General features: G+C 34.5%; 3 protein-coding genes across 5 annotated transcripts; 1 reads left to right on the forward strand and 2 right to left on the reverse strand.

Moving 5' to 3' along the window:
• Window positions 1–1,807: 1,807 nt before the first annotated feature.
• On the reverse strand, window positions 1,808–7,514 carry LOC18050950 (pyrophosphate--fructose 6-phosphate 1-phosphotransferase subunit beta). Its single transcript, XM_006449753.2, has 16 exons — window positions 6,853–7,514; window positions 6,604–6,765; window positions 6,395–6,516; window positions 6,157–6,210; window positions 5,938–6,044; window positions 5,730–5,835; window positions 5,378–5,441; window positions 4,713–4,801; window positions 4,186–4,317; window positions 3,884–4,054; window positions 3,671–3,786; window positions 3,370–3,481; window positions 3,177–3,261; window positions 3,040–3,084; window positions 2,821–2,889; window positions 1,808–2,018 (listed from the first exon to the last, which is right to left on the reverse strand). Exons 1-16 carry the CDS (start codon window positions 7,040–7,042, stop codon window positions 1,942–1,944), a joined length of 1,701 nt encoding a protein of 566 aa, XP_006449816.1. The 5' UTR covers window positions 7,043–7,514; the 3' UTR covers window positions 1,808–1,941.
• Window positions 7,515–10,862: 3,348 nt separating this feature from the next.
• On the forward strand, window positions 10,863–11,351 carry LOC18050951 (probable transcription repressor OFP9). Its single transcript, XM_006449754.1, has one exon. It carries the CDS (start codon window positions 10,863–10,865, stop codon window positions 11,349–11,351), a length of 489 nt encoding a protein of 162 aa, XP_006449817.1.
• Window positions 11,352–13,223: 1,872 nt separating this feature from the next.
• Window positions 13,224–16,698, reverse strand: LOC18050952 (plastid-lipid-associated protein, chloroplastic). 3 transcript variants are annotated; one of them, XM_024191313.1, is made up of 4 exons: window positions 16,109–16,698; window positions 14,645–14,840; window positions 14,010–14,351; window positions 13,224–13,423 (listed from the first exon to the last, which is right to left on the reverse strand). In XM_024191313.1, exons 1-3 carry the CDS (start codon window positions 16,567–16,569, stop codon window positions 14,037–14,039), a joined length of 972 nt encoding a protein of 323 aa, XP_024047081.1. In that variant the 5' UTR covers window positions 16,570–16,698; the 3' UTR covers window positions 13,224–13,423; window positions 14,010–14,036. The 3 variants fall into 3 exon arrangements, with proteins under 3 accessions (XP_024047081.1, XP_024047080.1, XP_006449818.1); XM_024191312.1 differs by lacking the exon at window positions 13,224–13,423 and adding an exon at window positions 13,450–13,736; XM_006449755.2 differs by lacking the exon at window positions 13,224–13,423 and having other exon boundaries at window positions 13,791–14,351.
• Between the last annotated feature and the right edge of the window lie 917 nt (window positions 16,699–17,615).

A 17,615-nucleotide genomic window follows, 5' to 3' on the forward strand; every position in this document is an offset into this window, starting at 1 on the left:
CATGCAAAATGAACTTTGAATCCATAAGAAGCCAGTTTCCTCAATTATTACTTGAAAAGACTTTGGTCCATAATTTAATGGGTTTTTTCTATCTTAAGGGTTTGTTTTGTTTAATGCTTTTAACACTCTCGAATGTCTCTAAGACAAAAATTGCTTACCAACCACTAGAAAGAGAACTAGAAAATAGAAAATTGATTATTTGGGGTAAAAGCTGCGGTGTTGTGAATTAATTATTGAAACTAATTATAATTTTCCCAAGTAGGGGAAAGAATTTTCGAGAGGCGGGCGAAGAGATTAATCAGTGCTAACTGTAACCATTGCCATGATTCATGAACAGTAGATTACATCCTTATAATCCTAATTTACTAATTTAGGCATCACACATTGAACGAGCCCTTATGACTACTAGTTGGTCATTTCACTTGGCGAAGGTATTGTTTGTAACCCTTGAGTGACAAACAAGTGCCAAATCCATAGCATAAGATGTCATTGATAGATTTTTTTTTTTTTTTTTTGGGTTGTGGGGGGGAGTAATTAATTGACAACAAAACAACTGATTACAAGTTTTAGCTAATGTCGGCACTACAACTTTTGGACGTTCTTTTTTCAAGACCAACGAATCATGGTGCTGAGAGCTAATTTTGCTAAACAAGGTGCTGCTACATTGTACTGACGAGGATCCTTCTTCCATCAAAAGTCAAATTTCCAAGTTCCTCAATAATCCAACTAATTTCCCCATTGGTAACGACCTCTCTACTAATCATTTTGATTACACTGAAGGAGTCGGACTCAATGATCAAGGGCTGCAGACCAGCGCTCTTTGCCATTACAGTGCCTTCTAAAATTGCCATTGCTTCTGTAATCTCCACATCTTCTAGGCAGTGTTTTCCACCGATGCTTGTAGCCATTACTTCACTTTTGTCATTTCTGGTTAACGCCCCTAAATCAGCCCATCCTCGTACAAAATGAACCATCCAGCTGTGGGAGGGGGACCAGGCAAGATTTGAAGCAGCAGAACTCCTGTCAATCCGATTTTGAGGGACTGCTGAAGCAGATCTGAAACTGTTAAGCTAGATTTCAGCCTAAATGTATATGTCTCGAGGGTTGGAAATCTTCCTGCCAAAATAAAACTTATGCCTGGAAAGCCAAATGTACCGGACAACCACTGCAGAGAGCTTTTGCAATATGTGATGGAATAAACTATTAAAATATGTACGAGGCAAATCAATAATTAATTGTATTATAGGATACAGTTTCCTTGCATACGTACAGCTGATTCGAAGAGCTATGAAGATAAGAAAATGTGGAAGCTATCAGGAAAAATTGACACTGCTTGAGTTGTATACTTGTATCCTACCTAATTAATATTATATTCTATTGAAATCATAATTCAATTAATTGTTTTTTTTTTCATTGCTTTTGTTGGTGTTGTATTTACAAAAGTAGCCGTATTGTATTTGTGACCATGTTGCTACTAGTACTCAATATCTAGTCCCCAAAAGTGAGATCTTGAATTTTTTTTTTTTTTTTTTGGTTATTTATCCATTGTGTTGCTTTCAATGTTTTGTCCTTTAATACTGTAATTCACGTTTTTAAAATGTGATAATTTTTGGTTTAGAAGTTGGATACAAAAATTCATTAGGCTTGGAATGAAAGAAAAGCATAAGATTCTCTTCCCCTAAAAAAAAAAAAAGAGAGACCATTAGGATTTAGGAACCTTTGATAAAAATATATGGTGTAAATAACTGCAACAGATGAGTAAATAATAATAATAAAATATTATCCTCATAAATCCAAACTACCGCCATTCGACACAGAACTATCTCATTGATATCTGAAAAAGTGTCCAAATATTAGCATCAAATTAAAAGAGACAGAAAATTGGTATCTTATAACATTTGAACTTCAATCTTCAATTTAAGCACAAATTTAAAAACATGCTCATACTTGAGCACCGAGTTCGAGGAGTAGTGTGTGATTAACATCACCCGATGTTGGGCCAGTGAATTGAATAGGACCTGAGATGAAAATGGATCCGCGAGGCAAGTTAGAGATGCGGAAAGATGGCCAAAAACAAAGATGTGTATATGTAAGGATAAAAACACGTTTAGTCCCTGTATTTTAATATTAATATCTATTTAATTCTTATATTTTAAAAAATAACTCGAAACATCCCTGTCGTTAAAGTATTAATACACCTACCGTTACTTTTTATTTCTTTTGACTTACTTTTACAATATTACTCTTTTATAATAATTTCTTTGTTTGGACATTAACAAAAAATAATAATTAAATTACCAATTTAACCTTAAAAAATAAAAAATATTAATTTTTAATTGTCAAAAATTAAATTATTATTATTTATTTCTTTTGACTTACTTTTACAATATTACCCTTTTATAATAATTTTTTTATTTAGACATTAATAAAAATAATAATAATTAAATTATCAATTTAATCCTAAAAATAAAAAAAATTATATTAATTTTCAAAAATTGTATGCAAACTACAAAGTGTGCAAATGGTGCTTGTAAAAAAATTAATATAATTTTTTTTTCTATGGTGAAATTAGTGATTTAATTATTTTCTTTTTATTAATGTATAAACAAAAAAATTATTATAAAAGAATAATATTGTAAAAGTAAACTAAAAGAAATAAAAAATAACAGTAGAAGTATCAATACTTTAACGGCAAGAATGTTTCGAGACAATTTAAAAAATATAGGGACTAGACGAACACTAATCTTAAAATATAAGGACTAAATGAACTTTTACCCTATCTCTAATTCAGCAGAACAATCCATTAAAGGCAGAACTCACCAGGACTGATGTAACGATTATTGAGAGCCCACTCATCTTGCATGGATGCAAACTTCTTGAATGGTGCACCTGTGATTCATTTGAGATTGAAATGCTTGTCAAGATAATACGAATTGGCAGATCACCAAGTTTAAAATACACACACACACACATATTGGCGATGCAAGAAATGTTCAAGCACTTTAAGAAAATAACATGTCAAGTCTCAATGATTCTTACCATCAAGTTCCACCATCGCCTTCTTAATCACAGGCTTGAACTTGCCTGCAAAACAAATTCAACTTTAATGAGCAGAAGAAAAAAACATTTCACAAATAATAATTTAAACGATAATTTTAAGGGAACTATTATGATACCATGTCTCCTCTCTACATCCATTAATGCAGTCAGTGCAGTTCCACTAACAGTCCAATCTTCCACTGGAGCAGCCAAATTTCCTACCTGGAGATATTATGAGATGCACATACAGTATCAGTTAGCTCAGTAGTTCCCAATAGTTTCAAGGTTGAATATAAGGTTAAAAAACAAAAAGAGGGTTAAAACACAAACCGATGATATCAACCCAGTTTTCCCACTATGAAGCAGAGCACCCGCACCATAACCCAGTGCATAACAGTAGGTAGCATCAAAGTTAGTTGGCAAACCGCATCTTCCTTCATAACTGCAAATTGAAATGCATAGTAGTTTACTATTAATGCCAGGGATGGCATTTAAACAATGTTATAAGACAGTCAATAAGAATTGGCTGAAACCAATCATGAACATAATGTTCTCTTTCTATGGGTTAGGCTTATCAAGCCCAAACATAATGTTATACATTTGAATTAGAAAACTTGTTAGAGATAAACACCCGAAAAAGTGGGACTGCCCTTTGAATTGGCCTTTATTTACTCCTTCCTGTTTCCTATTCTCCAACTCTGTCTCAACCATTTGAATTAACATTTTCTCTGTTTCAATTTTGGCAACCTAATGAAGCAAAAAGATAGAAGGCAAACAGTGATGCTCAGCGTAACTTCAGAAAGTAGGGAACTCAAATAAAAGAACAGCAATATAGAATATAAACCTGAACATTTCCATGTGGATCTCTTTCAAGCATCAATTGATCTTGAATTGCTTGCGGTAAGAACTCAAAAAGCTGTAGAGATTGTTTTGTTAGCTTCTTTTTCCATTGTCCACCTTCATCAACAACTTCATGGGCCAGAATTTCATTCAGTTCTGCAATAAGCTGCTGCACCTGCAGATACAATAAAAAAGAAATTCATGAAAAAATTACACTGAATTTGTGAGCAGGTACATTTGCCTTCTGGAAAACAATTGTAAATGAGAGAAGGAAAGGAAGATGATGAAATAAATTAAGATCAATACCTCAGGAATGAAATCAATTAGACCTTCTGGAATAAGGATGACGCCATAGTTGTAACCAAGTTCAGCACGTTTACAGATTATATCTACAATGTAGTCTGTGACATTTTTTAGTGTTTGCTTCTTGGCAGCAACCTGCAAATATACATATGCCAGTCAAAGTTATATTTATACAGAGGTTTTCCTCTTGTCTGCTAGATTACAGAGAACAAAAATGGAGATTGAAACAACAGAAGCTCTTTTATGTGATGGATCGCTTGTCGCTTTGAACTATGAACTCTTTCTGGGTTTCGACCAACTATGCTTTTCGCCAATAATTACATAACCTCCAGTATTCATGAAAAGTGTCACGAGAGTGTAAGTGTTCTTTGCTTAGGACAGGAACCCACAAGAGACAGAGAGAGTACAATTTTACCTATTTCTTTTAACTTCATTTTTACCAGATCTTGTTGGTAGGTTTGCACTAGATTAAGTTCATTTGTGAGTGGCATGCAACTTTTGAAAAGTAATGCACAATACGATGGAATTACCTCTTCACCGATAATGGTAATGTTAGGGTGAGTTTGCAAAGCACACTCTAGAGTAATATGAGAAGCTGCACGCCCCATAAGCCGTACAACTGCAGACACAGATTCATAAAGTATTACTTGCAACTTTTCTTGAAAAAGCACAACATGTACCTGAGAAGGGGAAGGAAAAAAGAGAACACTAGATCTAATTTACTACAAGCAATATTAAGTTATATAACTTCGCAATTAAAATATAAAATCAAAATAAGCCTGTGGTGAAATGGTTCTGTTACTGGCTATATTGCGCATAGGTGGGGCTTTAAAAAACTGAAAAATGGCACAAAATACTCCAATAGTTGAATTTTAAGTTAGAAACAGGAGTCATGCACGAAAAGATAATAATTAACACATTTATAGAACCACTAACAACCAAAAAAGGAATTGAAGCAAACAGCTCTCAACAGAATGGAAAAAGTTCAACTTAGTCGTTGTAAATTCACATATGCCATGATATCTAAAAAATTGCTTGGTGCTGAATGATCTTTTTCTCTTGATCCCATTTTGACGTATTTTTAAAAACAAGAATATTCTCAGTACAAGATGATGAAAATTGATTACATGTTATCAGACATTCAAAGAACACAACAATGGATCTCAATAATGGAAATCAAGTCATAAATACTTACAGTGGTAATATTTTCCAGTTGACCGTGCATCTATCATGACATTTCCAATCATTTCTGCATATATCTGCAGCGAACAAAAAAATTGTTAAAATTATCTGAACTTAAGTTAACACAATCATCTCTGCACATTTCATTTAGCTGCATTCACATAATTGATATGATTAACATTCTTTAAGTTACCCATAATGGCAACCTTTGCCTAGAAACAGAGATAATAATTACGAACATCTGTCCCAACACAGAGAAAAAAGTGCATCCTAGAAATTTTGTATATTTGATAATGCCAAAAATTAAATTACTAATGAAATGAAATTGAAGTGGAAAAAAAAAGTACATGTGAGGCTATACTCACCTTGCATGCAGTATCAAATCCAAAGCTTGCAGGGACCTCTTTGCACTTCAAGTCACCATCAATGGTTTTTGGGCATCCCATAACAAGAGTTTTCAAGTTTTTACTCCTGATTCAATAGAAAATTAATCAAAACCACATTGAAGTGGTAAATATGAACAGATAGCTACAAACTAAAATTTCATTTCAGAATCTGAATTATTCCACAAACCTGAAGTGTTCAGCAAGGAGGCAAGCATTTGTATTTGAATCATCACCACCAATAACGACAAGGCCGTCCAAATCAAGCTTCACTGCTGTTTCTGTAGCTTGTTTAAACTGAAATTCATGGCCATTTAAACTCAGCCAAACATTACTAATAAACACTTAATACAAAATAACTACTAAAGGCTCATTACAAAATAATAAATCATCAAATGAACTGTTCCACCTGCTCTGGGGTTTCGATCTTGTCTCTCCCACTACAGATCATATCAAAGCCACCCTAGTAAAATGACAAAAAGATAGAAACAAAAGGGGTTAGATGCTTACTTCATTTCTTTAACATGCACATTTTACATTTACTTGTCAAGCCAAAATTTAATATGCAAATGGTCTAAATTCTACAAAGATTAATTAATATGTACTATTTATTACTCAAAACATTGACATTATACTCAAAGTTATACCTGGTTTCTATAGGGATAAATATAATCGGAAGTTAGTTCAACGTATTTGCACTTCATGATTCCAGCTGGACCTCCTCTGAATCCATACAGTACACTCCCTTTCGCGCGATCCTGCAAGTAATCTGCCACCAAAACATAAGCAAATCACGTTTAAAAGGCCAATTTTCACACAAATCACGCTTATATTACATTTTCAGATTTATACTCACCATAGATTCCAGAGATCACATTGTGTCCACCTGGCGCCTGACCTCCAGACAAGACGACGCCGATTTTCAACTTCTCATCAGATCGCACCGCGTCAGCACCGTTCGGCACCAACAATGCGGACGGTTGCCCGAACAGATTTGGAAACAATTTCGCAATCTCATCTATATATGACAAAAAGAAAAGATCTTGAATCTGTAATGTTACGGACGAAAATTGTTTTATTGATGAAGTGGTAGTACGAAACTGACCTGGATTGCCGGCGGCGGAGCTAGCGGGGCCATCGACGATTTTGAAAGGGTTTTTGAGAACAGAAGGGAGAGGGAGTGCGTGATCGATTCGACTCGTTTGGAGTTCGCTATAAACTGAAGCCACGCGTCCCTTAACGGTACCGGACGTGACGGGACTGAGGTCGGCGTTTGCCACCAAGGACGGAGACATTGTTTCTAATCTATCGAGTTTATTACCAAACTGTGTCTAGTAGGGAGTGTTACTGTGACGGTGAGCATAGAAGATAGAACGCATCTAATTTGTCCTGGAGACTCCGGGATAAATATCGTTGAAAAGGGCAGGAAAGTCTTTTCGTTATTTCAGGCTAGGCTTGGGACTTGGGAGTCTCCGCCCCAATGTGATTGCCACGTGTTGGGTTGGTGGAGGTTTTGATTCTTTGATCAGAAACTTTTGGGCGGGAGGGAAATCGGATTTGACCGTAGTTGATGATTGGGTAAGAATGGATTGACGATGGACGGTGTAGCACTAAATCATTACTCTATACCTAATTTTGGTAAGGCCGGTGAGCGCGTAATGTTCAAGCGCCAAAGCATATTCCGAAGTTTTTACTGTGCAGATGCCAACCTATCTTACCTCGACAATTATTGGTTGGATTCTGGGATCATTCATCACATCTCTTGCAAAATCTCGGCCCGAAGTGTTGGATAAAAAAGTTAAAGAGTTGAACCTCCAAAATCCTCTTTTTAATTATATTCTGTTAAATGTGAGAAATACCCCTTTTTCAAATAAATCCCTAGTCAAACATTCTCTCTCTAAAATTCAAAAATACTAACAGCCAAAAAATAGAAATAATCATTATAAAAAAAGAAAAAATATTGTAATATTTTTTAAGCTTTTGTAAATCAATTATATAGATAAGACTAAAAACAAAGGAAAGAGAGAGAAATAATGTGATTTAATTGATTTTGGAATCATAAACGAGGTAGAACTAAGGTTTATTGGTTTATTCTTGAGCTAGCGCAAATGATTCAACCTGAGTATAGATTTTATGTTCGTTAATTATATGTGAGTTTAATCAATGGAGGAAGATATTTTAAGTATTACAAGAGGAATTAATTTTCGAGTTTTAGTAATACATTCAAATTTCATTAAAATAAAAAAATAAAAAAGAGAGAAAAAAATAAGTAGGATTAATTTTATTTCTATTTATTTTTAAATATAATTGTAATATACCAAATTACCAATAGTTTACGACAAACTTGGTGGGTTGCCATTGCCAACAATCCTACTTAGGAAGTTCTTGCATCTTTCAAATGCCCATTTTTAATGGCCCATGGATTAGATAGCGAAGTCCAACTTGGATTTGTTTTGGATCCGCCCAAAATCCTCGAAGCTAATGTCGTACTCTCCTCCCAAAATAAAAGGAACTAGTCAAAATTCTCTCTCACGGGTCTGAGGTACGAATGACCATTTCCTATACGCTGAAGGCACCTCTAGAGCTGGAAAAAAGAGCCACTAAGTTTTGTTCACATCGTGTCAGTTTTATTTCATATCAAATTTTGACTGATTCAAATATTATTTATTTAATAATTATATTAAAATATTAAGACCCCAATTCAACTCGAAAAAATAATAAATTATTTAATAATCTGTTTAATATATATATATATATATATATATATATATTTTAATAAGATTTAGATCAAACATTTACACTATACAGACACACACACATGCTACTAATATTTTACATATTTACACTATAGAAATTCTAAATATATATAAAGAATTTTATAAATGAAACACACACACACATATTTATATAAGAAAATCATAGTCAACGTTTTGAGCTGTGATGAAAAGAACCTACAAATTGATTTAAAATAGATAATATAATCATATCATTAATCAGGTAATAAACTTTAACTTTAACCGACATGAAAAAAAAAAACGTGTTAACTCAAATTTAACCCATTTAATTTGACAATCGATATTCATTTATGCGTGTCATGTTCATGTTGAATAATTGAATCGTGTCAAATTTTGTCAATTCTAGGCATCTCATCTCCCCTTTCAATATGTTGAAAATATGGGTTAATATTATTTCTATGAATTCTAAAACTAGTTGAAATAGTAATGTCACTTAACAAACGTTGTCTAATAATAAGCCGAGATGAATATAAAGTATGAAGAATAGAACTCCACCATTGGTGATGCCTCTAACAACCCCTTTTTTTTTATAATTTTCATGACCGGCTCAATTTTGTTCATCTCAAGAAAATTGTTCTAAGTTGAATCAGCCCTTAATATTCATAAAATCACCTATAAAATCAAGCTTTCATAAAAATTTGTGGCTAAATCAAACTCAAACCAAAACAATCGTCTTAAAGGCTTTGTTTGTCTCTTTTATCTAGGGACACTTTATAGTCATTTTCCTAATTCAATATAAATTAATCACTCACTTTCTTGATTTAATTTGAATTAGTCATCCATGTGTCTCATAATTTAATTCAATTTAAATAATACAAATCACATCTATATAGACTATATTTGGCTTATTCAACTCCATTTTGTAATTGAATCAAACACATGACTAATTTCAAATCAAATACAAAAATAATTACTCTCACTTTCCTCCAATTTGGGACATTAATATTTTGAAATATTCATATAAACCAACAGAATGTATGCAATGTGAGCATGTTTTATCTATATTTGGGTATACGCTAAGATATAATCTAAAACAGAAAATGCTACTTTCTCTGGGAGAATTTCTGTAATTATAAATAACTCGAGCTGAAGTTTGGTCACTTGAGCTTGCTTGGGAGAATTTCCAGGAAAACCAATCCTGTTAGAAAAAAAAGCATTTTTGTTTTCGTAAAAAAAATTGGACCGAAATACTCAAATGAACCTCAACATTCGAATTGCAGTGTAATAACTAAAGATAGGTTAGATTGTCAGGACTCAGGACAGATAGTTGACGAAATATTAGCATCCTAACATTCGATCCTAACTAACATCAGAAATAATGCAACCATACGTTCCAACATTAATTAATTGGCGTAGCAATTTTTAGAAGTACAAAGAGAAGTTCAAGTCTACTCAGCACTTTAATTATTCCTATAGGGAGATCTTATTACCCGTAAATGTCGAGCTTTAATTATTTACAAATAAATCATCATTACGGCATGTGCAATTGTGTTAGTTCAACAACTTTCTACTTGATGGTAATGCATTGTACTGAGTTAATTAATCAAAAGAATGAAAATCACGTGTTTTTCATACTTAAAAAAGATCTTTGAGATCAGAAGTAATCCATGTAACTCACAAATGATTTATCACATGCCGGACACCTATTTCTTTAATGACCTTTTTAATTTTCTTTTCTGCTTTTGTGTCTCCAAAATTGCGTAGAGCAATTCGTAAAAGACATTCTGTCCAGCTATATGAACCTTTTACGGGATGTTCTCAAAACTTGATAGCAGAAGTACCAGACAGCATTAGTGCTTGCATTTGGCTCAAAATCAAGCTAAAAAAATTAATCAGAATTTGTTTCATCCACTGCATCTAAGCCTGTAGAAGAAGCTCCTGGTAATTGGATATCAAGTTAAGCGTTAGTGGCAAACACAAGACATACATTTTATAGAACTGCCCGTATGGCAATAACCCCCTCTGTTATTTTATTATTGTTTAATGATCATATGGCCCTTCATTCAGTTTTCTTGGAGTTTTAGTTAGGTATATCATTTAAAAGGATGGATGACACCTAACACTACTCTATAAAGAAAGCTATCTATTAAAGGTGTGCTTCACATCATAATAACTAGCTCAATTAACAACACAAATGTTCCCCATTTGCCTTCCTATCTTCATCCTCCAGCCACACCCAACCTCTTTAAGTAATGTGCTTGTTTTCTAAACCCCAAGACATAATCATATTTAACGATACCCCACTTGCCAATTGTGCATAAATGATTATTTTGGCACAAATTTTCCTTCAAAGCTCAAGGTTTATTCACGTCTGAGGGTCATGAAAGCTTCCTCCAGCGAACATTACAAGAAGCAAAAGCTTCAACAAAGAGGATGCAAGGCCTTGTGTTGCAGTTGCAGGCTTAGTGTCTCTTCTTCCGAAGAAGCTGAGAGCTCGAATTCCGATCAGTTTGCATCAGTCTCAAGCCTTGCACACGCCATGGTTCAAGAGAGACTAGATCAAATGATTAGAGAAAGGCAAGAGGCAAGACATAGAGAGAGAAGAAAGCAAAGACTTGGCGATCATGATCATCAGGGGACAAAATTTATTATAATGGTAGCCATGGAAAAGTGCTCATATGATCCAAGAGAAGATTTTAGAGAATCCATGATTGAGATGATTATGGCTAATCGGATTGAAGAAACCAAAGATCTTCGAAGCCTGTTGAATTATTATTTGTCAATGAATTCTGAAGAGTATCATGGGATTATTCTTGAGGTTTTTTATGAGGTTTGTGCTTGCTTGTTTTCATATTGCAAATGCCATTGATCATGAAAATTGATTCACACTGTTAGAATTATAGTCTTATCCGACAAGAATGGCCACGATGAATATTGTACGGTTTACAATTTTCTTTACGTGGAAACAGTTCACTATTTTAAAACATTTGCTGAATGGAATATTTTATAACGGCTATTTAATTAATGGACTCTCCATAAAAAATATATATATATCGAGGATTTTTTTTTTTTCAGTGGATGCAGGTTTGAATTTAATCTTTTTTTGGGAGCTAGAGGTTTTTTTTTTTTTTTCTTAATTTACAGGTTGAATTTAAACTCGAAATATTTTCCTATTATAATATAATACAAATTAGTCCTCAAAGCTCCCTTGTTGGACTCGAGCCCGAAGATGTGATGAACAACTCTACCAAAGAGTTGGTTTTATGAAGTATTGTATAAATCAATCACATTTGCTATCAATTCAATCAAAGTACATAAAAAACTAAACAAATAAAGGAGATTTGATATTCATGCATGTTTTTTAAAGACTGTGTGTGTTTTTATATAGTGATTCTCTAATAAGGAATATATATATATATATATTTTAATGTGATCACCCTTACTTTTTTTTTTTTAATAGACGAGCTTTCAAACTGTGTAGTTTAAGACAATTAATATTTACTATTATTAAACCGCACAACTTTATGTTCATTAAAAAATAAACATATTAAACTTCACGACTTAAGAGCGTATCCACATTAAAAAAAATGAGAGTCTGTACTTGGTTCGAAATTTAAATTTGGAACGAGTTTATAACATTAAAAATTTTAAATTTTACAATGTTGTAAAAAAATAAAAAAATACAATTTACAACCTTATAAAATTTTCTTAAATTAAGGACGATAAAATGCGGGGTTAGGGCAGACATTTTTCAAGGAATATATCAATCAATTCAGACTTTTTTTTAATTCTTTTCTAATTGTTATGTAAATATACAAATCTATTTATCTATATAAACCCTCTCATAAATTAACGAAAATGTGCAAAAACTTTATCTGTCCTTTACTATTTACCGGTCTCGGCCAAGCGTTGCAGCCAAGTATGACAACAGTTTGGTCTTCCCCAATTCCGAAGAGGAGCGTTGCAGCCAAGTATGACAACAGTGGGATTTTCCCTTCGTTCTTCAGACCCCTTAAGAATTCGAACCGATTCTCTGTCAACTTCAACATAGTTGGTAACGGCCAGTGACGTCCGGTCTGGCACAGGAAAATTTCATAACCGCGCCTTTATATTTTATAATATTTCTTAAAAGAACAGAATTTTTATTTTATTTTTAATTATGTCCCTGATTCTTAGGGTTGGCAATGAGACGGAATGAGATGAGATTTACCAATCCCAGTCTCATCCCGTATATGCAAATGGGATGAAAAAAGGTCATAATCTCGTCCCTATATTTTTTTTGAAACAAAAATATGTCTCAATCCCATCCCAAAAGAGATGAGATCCTACGGAATCCCATCCCAATTGGAAAAATTTCCATTCTTAATCGGTAATGAAACGAGATGGGACAAAATTTGTTAATCTCACTCCCGTCCCGCATATGTAATTGGGATAAGAAAATGTCTCAATCCCGTCCCTAAATTTTTTTATGGGATAAAAATATATCACAATCCCGTTCCAAATGGGATGAGATCCCGCAGGATCTCATCCCATCGGGAAAAATTGCCATCCCTCATAATTTTGTATCAATATTAGAATCTTGATTCTATTATGTTTTATTAGTCGAACCCTTAAATAGTAATTGACTGTAATACAGAAAAGAAGTAAAGAATAAAAGTCTAGCGATTAATATACACATAGAGTGTGAATGTACTAAGCATGATTATTAAAGATTAATATAATATAAAACTACGAAACCTTTGCTCACCTCTTGTCCGATATTGAAACGTTGCAGGAACACGTGCACTTAAGCCGCTTTCTGCTCAATATAAGCTAGCTACCAGTAAATCTTACCGAACTTTATATGCCAGTGTAACCTACTCTTTTCAGGAAAGATAATAACACGCCGCCTTAGGGCCCAACCATGTGTGGTAGAAAATCTTTCATGGGTAGATACTTCACCTAAACGGTGCATCCAACTAATAAAATTATTTGGTAAACTTGGAGGGTCTCACTTCTATAATGCCAGTTACATTGAGATTAAAAAAGAAAAAAAGAAAAGAAAGTGATTCTAGCTTAGCAAAATGACATGTTCTCAATTAGTGGAGCATACCACCTCAACATATTTTAAATATTTTTCAATGCATGGTATGGATGGCAAATTAATCTGCCCGTAGTCACCCTTGTTGGTCTTCATTGGTAACAGGTTTCGTAGTTATTAAAAAAAAAAAATCATGACAGATTCTGTACCAGTGCATTCACGTACCTAGGCAACCTACAAAAATTAATTAAATACATGAGCTAACGTGACCTGAAAGACTTGAACAAGTGAATTTCAAATAATTATATTTAATTGAACACACAAGTTCAACTACTAAGACAGATTAGGGGGCACAAAAAATTATTTAGTATTTACTCACTTCCTACTTTGTAATCTACTGCACTGGTATCTAGCTGCAGATCTAGTAACACCGATGTTATCATTCCATTACTTGTATATACTTAGAAAGCAGCAACACGTTCAAGTCTTTATTCAATATTACCATACCGTAGGAGTGACCATTTGGGTGTGCATTCATGGCATCAAGAGGGGGCTTCCTTCCTTGATGAAAACAAAGACGCTGCCAGCATCTGCCCTTGAAATCCGAAGATCTTCATCAAGGTATGTGGTTAGCAACCATGATTGAGCATTGCTGTTAGAGATAGAGAACTTCAAAGGTGGTTGGCTAGAAATGGTCTTTGCAACAGATGAAGCTGTGTCTTGGACTGAAGAGAGTATGCCTTTGAAGGGTGAGAGATCAATCTTTTGTCCCAAGAATTCAACATTTTCCGGTAACACTAGTGAATCAGTTACCTGAGGAGTCCCAATGACACCTTCCTCGAACTTGATCTGAACAAAGAAGGAAAAAAAGGTGATTTAGAGCCAAATCCAGAGCTACCCTCACCCATCCATTGGTTCACGTGACAGTGGAAGTCGGATACTGGCAAACGTGTTGGTATATAAAAATCCTCACAGGGGGCATTTAAACAGAACTTTAACCTTAAGCCATTTAGAAACACAGAAAGATAAAGGGTTTGAGCTTTCACGACTTGCACAAACATGACCAAGAAAAGGAATTTATACATTGTAAATCATATTTATGACCTTTAACGCATAATTGACAACACAATAGTGAATCGAACCTGCACACGCTTGGGGCTCCGCACTTCAAACTTGGCATTGGTACTAATGGAAGTTGTAGCCAATGGCCCAGCAAACTGGATGGAGTTCTGGACCGTGAAGTTCTCTGAGTCAATTGTCTGAGATATCTCCTCCACCCTCGCCAATGGCAATGTTCCCCTTGACAACAACGGAAACAAACCTGAAAAAGATGTGTACCTGCATTGCCCATGTTTTGTACAACAGCTGAGGTTTTAGTCTCCATTTTACACCAAGAAAATCACAACCTCTTTTGCTACTCACAAATTTTAATCTCAATCTTTTTGGCCAACAGACTTGATATGGTTTCCCAAAAAGTTACAGGAATAGCAAGCCTTAAAAGTCTAGAAAATGCATAATATCAATTTAAAAGCAAAGTCACAATATATAAATGTTGGATAATTGAGTTAATTACAAATTTGATATAAATTGGGTTGACAAAAACTTCTCAAATGTGATCAAACCAAGCCATGTTATAGCTCTGGCTGTTTCCCGTCACTCCAGAACACCCAAAGCCTGGAGGACAAACTGCCAAACCTTTATGGGACTTGTTTCATCAACATGTGCACAACATAATGGTTTTTATCTTGAATTATTGAACTTCCAAACCATGTCTACTAATAGCACCAAACAACTTAACGAAACATGAGATACCGTACATAAATTTTCCACAATCATCTGGGGCAGTCAGATGAATACTTAAAAGATACGCCAACTCAACTGCAATTTTCTGCTTCACTTAATAAGGTTTCTAGTAACTGATTCATAATTCATCCATCTTGCAGATGAAAGCCTATTGGTGATCGAACTAAAAATTGCCATTGTTGTATTCAAAATTTTTATCTAAATTTTACAAACGCAGCTTCAGATAAGAGTTGAACAAGCCTCTAGAAATCTTTAATAACAGAAATACTAACTTCCCAGTGATCAGAGATATACCTATTAAGACCTAAGAGCGCGACCAAATAAACTAGTAAAAAAATATCAATTTTTTTTTTTTAAAAGAAGAACTTCATCCATTGTTTGTTCAGAAACCATAGCAAATGGAATAAAACATTTTCAGTTATATTTTCATTGGAACAAGATCCTCCTGATCTGAGCACTACTAAGCTTTTAAGAATCTTTTGCCATATGAATTTTAGTGGTAGTGTATGGGTCAAATTTAACTTCTTTTATTTTTTTATTTATTAACAACCAAGATTGAGTTATTTGCTCAGAATATGATCAGATCAGCAGCGAATATCCATTTTCATTTCGGGGACTAATTATGTAAGCGTCAACTAAAATAATTTCCTAACTGATTAAATAAGCTTCGATTAACCAAAGGTCCAATTTTGCTGGTAATTACCAAAAAAAAACGCAAATACGAAACTTTCCAAAATCTATTCGTTTCCATAAAATTTTTCAGCAAACAAATAAAAAATAAAACATGAAACATGAAAACTTACACAAGAATCCATTTGGCATTTAGCAGAGTTAAGGCCTCGGTGGGAGCTGGGGTTGGATTCTTAGCCTCAAGCTGCGTAATAAGCTCAACGATCTCAGCCCTCGTCTCACTTGTGGCATTCAATCCACGATCGGTCCCATAAAACGAATCCACAAGCGCTTTCTTCAAATTATCAATCTCTGTAACTTCTTTTGGGCTCTCCTCCTCTGCCACCGCCAGAGCGCCACCGCCCTCCTTCTCCTTCTCCGGGCCCCACTCATCATCATCGGCAGCCCGAGTTAGAACCAGCGGCCTGGCCCGAGTGAATCCTTGGATAGAAAGAAATGATTTCTTGGCGAGACTCCGTGAAATTCGAACCGAGTTCAAAGGAAGAATTGAAGGCTTCGAGGTGAACTGATTGTGTGGTGGGTTTTGTGAAAGAGTCTTGCACGGGAACTGGTTGGTTTGAGATATTGAAGCCATTAGCTTTTCCAAAAACACACAGTTACAACACACAGTTTTCGCCAACAGAGGAACTAGAAAAACACAGAAACCAACTTCAATTCTAACAGATATTTGTCCGAAATGTAGTTGTGTTAATGTGCAGTTTGGAGACGACTTTGTCCTCGTATTTATTGTCGTTCTCTGTTATGATCCTGAGGGCAATATTGGTTGTTGAAATTTGCACTCAGACACGTGGACACTTGTTTTCTTGACACGTAGACGACAAGTGAGCTGACGAATTTGGACTTTGGAGCCATTAATTAATTAAAGAAATAAGACAAACAAGATCATTGTCCTCCTTGTGAATTTGAGGCAGGGAAATTTTGAAATTGGTAATTCAAGTTTATTGGTTTGCTGTATGATCTGCCGGGCGTACGATTGACCTCTGGAATCTTCCTTTTAGCCCCCATCTGTTTTGTTTTCATACTTGGTAAAAAATATCTTTGCACTCGTGTAGCCCGTGCTTTGGGTTTATTTCATTTATTTCAAAAATTATCAACTTAAATTAAACTCTAAAAAACTTAAATTGGGATTACTACATTTGAATCATGAAGTTTTTGCCTGTTGAGAAAATGACCCGATGTTATTATTGATGCCATTCTGTTTTCAAGCGTACGACAAGTCGTCCTTGCGATTAAAAGGCAAACGAATGCAGAAAAACACTGTGTTTTACTTCAAAAAGGCTTAGTCCTTAGCAAAGCATCTACGCGGCCCATGTTGTGCCACAAGTACGGGCCGCATGCAATGTTGATGGGCTGGCCCAAGTCTTACCACCCAACATCCATCTCTTGTGGTAAGACTGAGATCGAAATAGTGAGGCTCGAATATGTATTATTATATTATAGTTGGGATATTATCAAACAGTAAGAATGAGAAACGAAAGAAACAGCTTATGAGATCACAAACTATAGAAAAAACATGCAACGCTTCCAAACTCCAAAGATGATATCATCCCTGAGTATTCAAAGTTCAAAAAAAACAAACAAACAAAGCAGAGCGGTGAGCTTTTGGGGTAGCTATATTAT

Source organism: Citrus clementina, unplaced genomic scaffold (genome assembly GCF_000493195.1).
Source record: "Citrus clementina cultivar Clemenules unplaced genomic scaffold, Citrus_clementina_v1.0 scaffold_2, whole genome shotgun sequence".
Lineage (NCBI taxonomy): Eukaryota > Viridiplantae > Streptophyta > Magnoliopsida > Sapindales > Rutaceae > Citrus > Citrus x clementina.

Coding starts and splice junctions, on each gene's coding strand:
- LOC18050950 (XM_006449753.2), bottom strand. CDS start 7,042: ATGTCTCCGTCCTTGGTGGCAAACGCCGACCTCAGTCCCGTCACGTCC. Junction 5,442..5,729: donor GATTTGATACTGCATGCAAG/GTGAGTATAGCC, acceptor TGTTCGCTGCAG/ATATATGCAGAAATGATTGG. Junction 2,019..2,820: donor TAATCGTTACATCAGTCCTG/GTGAGTTCTGCC, acceptor TTTTCATCTCAG/GTCCTATTCAATTCACTGGC.
- LOC18050951 (XM_006449754.1), top strand. CDS start 10,863: ATGAAAGCTTCCTCCAGCGAACATTACAAGAAGCAAAAGCTTCAACAA.
- LOC18050952 (XM_024191313.1), bottom strand. CDS start 16,569: ATGGCTTCAATATCTCAAACCAACCAGTTCCCGTGCAAGACTCTTTCA. Junction 14,841..16,108: donor AATGCCAAATGGATTCTTGT/GTAAGTTTTCAT, acceptor TGGGCAATGCAG/GTACACATCTTTTTCAGGTT. Junction 14,352..14,644: donor GGAGCCCCAAGCGTGTGCAG/GTTCGATTCACT, acceptor TTCTTTGTTCAG/ATCAAGTTCGAGGAAGGTGT.